Source organism: Citrus sinensis, chromosome 1, assembly GCF_022201045.2.
Source record: "Citrus sinensis cultivar Valencia sweet orange chromosome 1, DVS_A1.0, whole genome shotgun sequence".
Lineage (NCBI taxonomy): Eukaryota > Viridiplantae > Streptophyta > Magnoliopsida > Sapindales > Rutaceae > Citrus > Citrus sinensis.
In genome coordinates this window covers 24,345,918-24,355,055 of record NC_068556.1, presented here as the reverse complement: position 1 = coordinate 24,355,055, position 9,138 = coordinate 24,345,918, and the positions used below count along the sequence as shown (strand labels likewise).

At 30.4% G+C, this 9,138-nt stretch overlaps 1 protein-coding gene across 1 annotated transcript; it reads left to right on the top strand.

Annotated features, from left to right (window-relative positions):
- Positions 1–6,405: 6,405 nt before the first annotated feature.
- Positions 6,406–8,498, top strand: LOC102629992 (transcription factor MYB108). The gene is made up of 3 exons (XM_006488729.4): positions 6,406–6,758; positions 7,366–7,495; positions 7,629–8,498. The coding sequence occupies exons 1-3, from the start codon at positions 6,578–6,580 to the stop codon at positions 8,320–8,322; spliced, it is 1,005 nt and encodes a 334-aa protein (XP_006488792.1). The 5' UTR covers positions 6,406–6,577; the 3' UTR covers positions 8,323–8,498.
- Positions 8,499–9,138: the final 640 nt, after the last annotated feature.

Genomic DNA, 9,138 nt, shown 5'->3' with positions numbered 1-9,138 from the left:
GGGTCAAAGACGCTTCGGATAATTTAGCAAGCTACAAATATTTATTAAAAATTAACAGAATAACTGTATCCATGAAGCTTTAGGAATAGTTGTAATAATAAATAGAAAGAAAAGAGAAAGAGAAAATTGCTTAGTTTAGTTTCTTTATATGGATATGATCATCAACACCGTCCAATATAAATGTCAACGCCATAAATCCTGAAATTCAGGGTTGCTTTTGACAAAAGAAGAGGTAAGAAATGGATGCTGTCGCTCTCATGAAGCCAAGATTAGTCACTCGGTCACAGGATTTTCATTTGTTAGAATATATAGTTTAACTATCTTAGAACTAATTAAGAGCTTGTTAATTAAGTTGAAATTTTTACACAATTTGTCTTGACTTTATTTCCCTAGTTCTACTTGGTCTCAAATCGATAAGTAAATATTCTATTGAGCACTTAAACTCTTGTTTATTAACCAATGAGAGGTAGAAGCTAAAAATCAATTTAAACTTGGTGCACTCTCTTACCTTTTTTATATCAATTTCTTGTTTGGCTTTTTATTTACTATACATGAACTCTTGTCTTTTAAACATTTCAAGTGAGAGAGTTTGTTGAGACTTGTTTTTATATTATTAGTAAAATGTCTATTATCTATCAACTTAAACTTTTAGATCTAATGGTTTCGCTAACATATATAATTCAAGAACTAATTATATATTAATTTTATTATGAAAAGAACTAATTAATCCTTACCAGTACTAGTAGCTAGATATCTGACAATTTTAATGTCAATAAGTTTGAAAAAAAAAGGAAAAAATTGTTTGTGACGATTTACATGGATCGAATAGTCCAAAATATAAGAAAACGAAGGAGGAGAAACAAATTGTTGATTTGGCTACTTTGTATGACTAAATCAATATTTGCTTACAGCTTGCTTATCAATTTACATTGGCAAATAATAGTTTGGTTTTCGGCTATTTTCTTTTAGAAGGCAACAAAATATATACAGTGGCTGTATAAATCAATGAGCTTTCCAAATAATCATATCTAGTTATTTTAATCATGAATTAGCTTGATGAATGTGAAAAAATAGCGGCTCTAATTCTGAAAATGGACCTATAATTGATTGATGGTAGGTTATGGTAAGGAAGGTGACAACATGGTGGTGTTTAAGTCCCACAAGAAAGGATAATTATTTTGTGGGGCACGTGTCAAGGATTAAGAGTTAATATTAAGTTAGCTTTTGTTTTGCCTTTTCCCCCTCCAGGTTCCTTTTGCGGGTACATTGGAACTCAACAACACAACTCTAGAAAATCTCTCCAGCGGCCTTCACTTTTTATTTTTTTTTCAAGTAATTAAATCTCCCTTTTTTTTAATATATATCTATTAATTAACGGAATTAACACTCTTTTTCTCTTCTCTATTCGATATCTTTTTAAAATCGATACGAATAAAATTATTCTCTATTCAAAGTTTTTTATATGCAGATTTTAAGGTCAGATCATGTTTATCGAACTATAATACATTGTTAAATATTAATTACATGATGTAATTGAGCTTCAAATTTTTATTTTAAAACTTGAGGAGAGTTGAGAATTCATAAAAAAAGAGGGAAAAAAAATAAGGATCAAAACAATATCAGCAAGAATCAAGACAAATCTAAATCTATGAAAGATGACAACTCATTTCCTTTTGCTCTTTCATTTTTTTTTTTTTTAATTTTTGGTCATATATAACTAGAGCTATTTAAAGCTTGACTAATAATGGGAAAACGACATTATTTTTTCTGGTTAATTAGTGATTGCAATTATCTTCGTAAACGACAACAGTATTGCTGTGAAAATGAAATTATCAGCGTATAATTTTCTATAATTTTTAAGAACCTTATATAAAAAGGACCCTGAGGTTAAATAATATATACATGTATAAATTTCCATTAATGTTCCAAAACATAAGAGAGTAAAGTAGATGATGACATATTGCTCCTTGAGCCAAAAAGTGATTTGTTTCCAGCTGCTTCTTTGAGAAATAACCAACTTTTTCGTATTATAAGTTGATTACATGATCATCAACATACGTATTAGGGCTTACATCGATCGAATCTAAACATATCGATCAATTCCCTCGAATGGAATTTTTCTTCTAATTAATTTAAGCAATTTTAAATTATCTAGAAGCATGAGCGTGTGTATATATATATATATATAGTATGATATCTTTACTGCTTCTTTTCTAAGAACATGATCAATTACACTAGCAGCATCAGCATGTATACAATTGAAGTATTTCGGATTTTTGATTAATTAATTGACAACTGAATTAGCCAAAAATAACACATTAACATAAGCAATTAAGCATTATGTCGGCCTTAATGGATTATTTCTTTGTTAATTTTTTCCTATTTTAAATATTATCCCTACTTAAACTTTCATGATTGTTATAATTATCTTTTTTGTTCACACTAATGGTTTGGCTCCTTCAATTATATTAAGTATCCAAATCACTTACAAATGGATTAATTAAGCAGTGAGATTATAACTGGGTGGACAATGGGTCCCCTTAAAACTTTTTTCCCCCCTAAATATTCGTCTTCTGAGTGGTTCACTTTCTTTTGCTTTTTAGTAGATGCAATGAAGCTAGCAAGCTTCCAATGCCTAGTGGCATTTGATACTGATTCATCACTAAAATATAGCATTAAAAAAAAAACCTTCAAAACCCTTCCAAAAAAGAAAAATAAAAACAAAAATACAACTATCCCTTTATAGAATTCCTCCGACCAAAGCCAAATATACCTTAAGAAAGAGAAAAAAAGATGTCTCGTACCATAATAGACAAACAAAGTATTGGATACTGATCAATAATATAAACTAACAAAATAAATAATAATAATACTAATATCCTATGCCAGCAAATGTCCATGCCTGTATATAATATATGCATACTCTTTTTTGCCATAGCACGTGATCATCAAGCCCTTAAATAATTCTCCCATATTTTTTTCTTTACATTAAGCCAAAGGTATCAGGAAGACATCCAATATTAGAATTAAGATAAGTCTTAAAATCTCTCCTTGTGAAATATGTCTAAAGATCGCGTAGATTTTAAGAGTTTGAGCAAGGTTGAAACATAACTTAGTTGTGACAAACTGAACACAAGAAGGTTCAGAAATTGAATTTTGATTGGAATATTAAAGGTAATTTGGTAATACTGTAATTTTTAAAATATTTGTTTTAACTGTATTTTAGAAATAATTAGATATAAAGAGAATCAATTAAATTTTTGGTAAAATTTATTTTAAAAAGTGTTATGAGTTTTAAAAATAGCCATATGTGTTTAGTAAATCATATCGTTAAACTGCTATAAGAATGTAAATGATTGAGTTAGACATAATGTTGAATAAAATTTTTTAAACATGTATATATATATTTTTTCATTGTGTACATATAATCATTGATAACTTAAATAAGTATTTTATATTATTAATTTATTTTTATTTTGTTATCTCAATATAATTAGTAATAATAATAATCTTGTCTAAATTTTGCACAGTATACCGACTCCCTAGTAATATAATTATTGTTTGCCACGATAAACACTTTACACTATATTTATTAACTAAAAACTCTCATATAATATTAGTGGTTTATCTTGACTCAGTATTGACAGAAAATGCATCTAAGTTATTTAGTGGACGGTCTCACCACATTGTCGATAGTAGGAATATTATCACTAGGCACAACGTATACTTGGCACCACTTTTAACAAAAGATTATTTCCCCTGACACAATGAGTGCTTGATATCATATTTACCAAAATGAGGACTATGAGGAGTAGAAAGCTACTCCTTCTCTACTTTTTAAAATCTCTTATTGGATAGAGTGATTTACCAAAAATGATTTATAAAAAAAGTTACCAACTACTAAAATTAACTTTTATCTTTTTAAAATCACTTTTAATCCTCTGAAAAGTAATTAGTCAGACCTTCTTCTACGTAACTGAAAAAAAAAAAATCTTCTCCCATATATATAATACACAAGAGATATTGAATAATTGAATTTCTATCCACAATTATAAAAACAAAATGATTTTCCACCCTATTTATGAGGGTTCCCAAAATGAAATGTTCTTGTCTCGTTAAGTAGATAAGTAGAAAATATAAGTAATAGTAATTAACAATGCATTTGATATTGATTGGGTAATGGCTAGTCTTAAAAAGAGGGCGGTAAAATTTAATTTAGTCCTCCGCTTGCCATTACTTCGAGGCTTTTCACTTTCTAGAGAGGGCCTTAATCACATTAACCTTACAAGAAAAAAATAATTGTTTTTGGGACAGGCATGCACCTAGCTAGCTACCTATGTACTAAATATTGAATTACCACTAGTCGGGTCCGAATCTATTCTAGATTTTGTGATAGAAATTTACCATAATTTCTTTTATTGCAATAAATTATGAGTTTTGATGTCAAGACGTGTATTTTTTTAAAAGCTAAATGTATATTAAAAAAACAATAAAAGCATGTTTAATAACCCAATAACTCGGTCGTGGATCCCTTTTATGTGTAAGGTTTCAAATTCCCTGTTTTATATATTAATTAGGGTCGATTTTTATTAACCCAATAACCCCTCGTTTTATTGACATTTTTGGGTGATAGAATTAAATACCATAATGAATTAGAGTGTTACATACACGTGTAAGTTCTAAAGAATTAAAGCTTTTAATTTATTCGGCTAAATGATCCGTTTTCGAAATTCATGTTGTCAACTAATGTTTCGTTTCGTTAATAGCCCAGGCTCGTTCATTGATATATATAATACTGGCCTCAAAATTTAATAGTTTTATTTTTTATTTTTTTAAATAATAACAACCATTTCATCTGATTCCGCGCTTATGAATTTTTTTTTTTTTTACTTCACAAGAAAATATATTAGAGATAAAAAAAATCTCACCCACTAAACTACTAACTCTTAACTCAATTATAACTCATATAAGGTGATTGTGTGTGCAAAAACTGAAATAAAGAACGAAGTTTACAAGGGGGCTCGTTCTTGAATGTACATTGTTCTCTAGATTATTAAGACATACTAAATCACTATAGTGGTACGAAGAGAGAAGACATGATATTTTTTTTTAGTGTATATCTATTGTTATCAACTTGTCAAAAGTATTAATAAAGCTATGCTTATATAGTTGATATATAATACTGATGCCACAATAATACACACTGAAATCTCGTGTATTATAGAGAAAATATCGCACATTAGTTAAGAATAAATAATGAACTAATCTTATAAACTTGAGGTATAAAAATATTTTTGAGTATGAATTGTACTTAAGACCTTCTATAGTGTATATGAATATTTTTGGTTAATATATCATCCATTGACAAAAGATTAAAATTTGTAGAGGAGGAGACGTGCATCTCAAGATTACATTTGTTTTTTTTTTTTTAATGAAAAGTGAGTCATCACATCAAAATTTATTCAAATTGCTATGGCGTGGCAAGAGGGAACTAGGATTTACATAAACCCTAACAAAATATTTTGGTGAACAATGAGATACCCGTTTTTTTTTTCTTATATCAGTATAAAAGCAGAAAATAAAGTTCTTTTAAGCATCACTTAATAAATCGGTGATTAATTATTTTCCTTGGTCTGAGTTCCTGTGTGCAGCATTAATTAATGTAGTTGATGTTAATCTAAATATGCAAAAGTAGATCCAATTTGTGTTATATCAAAACAATTAAACTACACCTTCATTGATCTACAATCAAACAATCAAATTGCACTATCATATAATTGACGCATGAGGTTTTTTTTTATATATCTTATAATATAAATATCAATGGACTTGTAATGTAATAGTCAATGAGGAAAAAAAATAATTGTTTTCAATTTAAGAATTTTACTCAAAATATCTAAGAAGGTCTCATATTTACATAAATTCTAGGTGTTTCGAAATATTAAGTAATATGTTAAAAATTTTGTCACACGTGTATTTATCATATAATTGCTCTAGACATGCATCTTACTCTAAAATATATTAAGAAAAAAAATATAATGGGAGTATCCAAAATATTCTGTTAGATAAAACAGTTACTTAAGAGCAAGTTGCTTTTTTGAGAAGATTAACCTATTTCCACAAATTCGATAAACTCAATTCTTCCAAACACGCACTGAGATTTAAAAAAATGAAAAGAAAAAAAAAAGTCAAAGAGTCAAACTTCAAACCCCTGTGGCTAACTATAATTACTACCGAAGCTTAAGTGTTAATTAAATAATAAATTAATCAAAGAAACCAAGTTCCCTATTGCGGCTTGCTCTCCTCCCACATGCTATATCTTTTATATATATATATATATATATATATATTTTTTTTTTTAAATTCAAAACGTATCCATGTACCTATAAAAACCCACCTGCTCTATCTTCCCCCTATTAAAATCCAAAACACTCACTCTCTCTCTCTCTCTCTCTCTCTCTCATTTCTCTTTTATTTTCTCTTTCAAGAATTGGCTATTTCTCTTTACATAATCTGAAAGAAGGGATCTTTTTTCTTTCAGTCACTCAGTTTGTTCATTTAAGGCAACCCAACCGAAATGGAAGTTAAAGGGAGAGCTTGCAGAAGCAAAGGCAACTCCAAATCATCAAGCACTACCATTTCTGAAGAAGACCTGGACTTGAGAAGGGGTCCATGGACTGTTGAAGAAGATTTTAAGCTTATTAATTACATTTCTAATCATGGTGAAGGCCGATGGAACTGTCTTGCTCGTTGTGCAGGTAATTTTTTTTCTTTTTCTTTTTTAATAAACTCCCCTAGTTCTGTCGAGATAATTCTCTCGTGAAATGAAATAAACAATAATAATAATAATAGACGAGGAAAATTTGACAAGTTGATGATTAAATTCATCAACTTGTTCGTGCCATGTTTCTATCTCCATGTCTTTTCTTGGAGTGAAATGGGCTTTTCGTTTTTTCTTAACGAAAGAGAAAGATCCTTATTATGCATAATCGACACGGCGAAGTTTTTGCTTCCTTTTCCCTTTTGTCGTTTTAGTGTTTTTCTTTTTCAAAAAATTTTGCCTATTTGAAGCAAAATATAAAAGCTGCATGTTTAGCGTAAAAAGAGAAATCGTATTAGCTAGCTTTGTTTTTGTGTTTATCATTATGAAGTTGGTGATATTGATATATATGATGAGATGATAAGATGCAAGTTGATCTATTAAATAAAAAGAGCATATGTGTTGTGGAAAGTCCTTAAGCAAAAAGCACTTCTCATGAAAGCAAATTTCCAATTCACGATAATTTTCTTTGACAACTTTACCAAAAAAAAAGAAAACTAAAAACAAAAAACTATCATATATCTAAGCCAAATTCAATGGAACAGGCCTCAAAAGAACTGGAAAGAGCTGCAGATTAAGGTGGTTGAATTATTTACGACCCGATGTTCGACGTGGAAACATCACTCTTGAAGAACAGCTTATGATTCTAGAGCTTCATTCTCGATGGGGAAACCGGTAAGTAAATTAAATTAATATTCATTTTAATGAACTTCACAAACTTTTCATCTGGGTTCCTTGTTTGTGTAACCTAATGATTATAAATTTGATGCCAAATAATTTGTTTACATACGCATACATATGTATACAGGTGGTCGAAAATTGCTCAACACTTGCCGGGCAGAACTGATAATGAGATCAAGAATTATTGGAGGACCCGAGTCCAAAAGCACGCAAAACAGCTTAAATGTGACGTGAACAGCAAGCAATTCAAAGACACCATGCGATATTTATGGATGCCAAGATTGATTGAAAGAATTCAAGCCAATAAAGCCTCGGAGGCCCCGGCCGCAACGGCCACCCCAATCGCAACTACGGGAGCCACCTCCGGCAGCTTCACCACCGCCCCCATTGATGAACCGGCTAGTCGGTTCTTCAACAACATTGATGTGGGCACGGAGCAAATGGTCATGCAGCCATTGAATTGTTCATCACAAGTTACAACTTCACAAATTACTACTTGTCATTACACCCCGGAGAATTCAAGCACGGGGGCTTCATCGGACTCGTTTGGGACTCAGGTTTCATCTGTCTCGGACTTGGCGGAGTACTATGCTATTCCGGTTAATAATAACACTAATCCGGATTATTTCCAGAGTCATGTCGGTTTCGCGGAATCGTCTCTTATTAGTCCCACGGGTTACTTCAACCCTGGCATTGATTTCCAAGCAGCTTTCGAGGCCAATAATCCAATGATGGACGGTGGAGATGCGTCTGATAATCTGTGGAATATGAATGTTGATGAATTATGGTCCTTACAGCAGCAATTCAACACCAACATGTGAAAAGGGAGAAGAAAAACTTATGAAACGGGAACAAGATAAGCTTTAGGACATATGAATTTCTACGATCTGTAATTTTTTTCTTTTTCCTTTTTTTTTTTTTTTTGTGGGTGGGGGATAAATTTGTAATTTGAGATTTTTAATCTCATTCTTTGATATACATTGACATTGACCCGGTAGTAGTAGTTTTTTTTTTTTTTTTTTTTTACTTTTTCAAGCAAGTGATTGCAATATAGGAGCATGTCTTTGGAGATAATTTTACTATTAATATTAATAAAATAATAAAGATGTGAATTATTTGGTTCCACAATATTATAATTACAAGTCATTATTCTAAGCGTTATGATTAGAATATAGTGTAATCTAAGTCATGCTACTTTTGAAACAATTGTCCATGGGGCGTGAACCTGTTTGTAGAGAGTGAAGAGGTTCCAAAATTATTATTGTCTTGTTTCTAGAACGCAAAAAGTGATCAAATTAATTACAAGTAATTAATGTTTTTGGGAGACGTGGCGCTTTAGGATTCATCAACTTATGGGTTAAGTTGGCCATTAGGGACTTAACTTGTTTAAAAAGATGAATCTTATCATGTTAGATCATTATTGATGCTTGTTGCCACTTAAGTACGATCCCAATCTTTACATTCCTTTGTTCATCATCGTACGGACATTTTGCTTAAGATTAACCCCATTAAACCAGACAAACTTCACATAATCATCCTATACAAGTAGTCCATGTTTTTCTAAAGGTAGTATAATTAATAAAATTTGTATATATACTGTGCTCTCAAACCCTCCTTTTCTTCGATTATATCTGGAA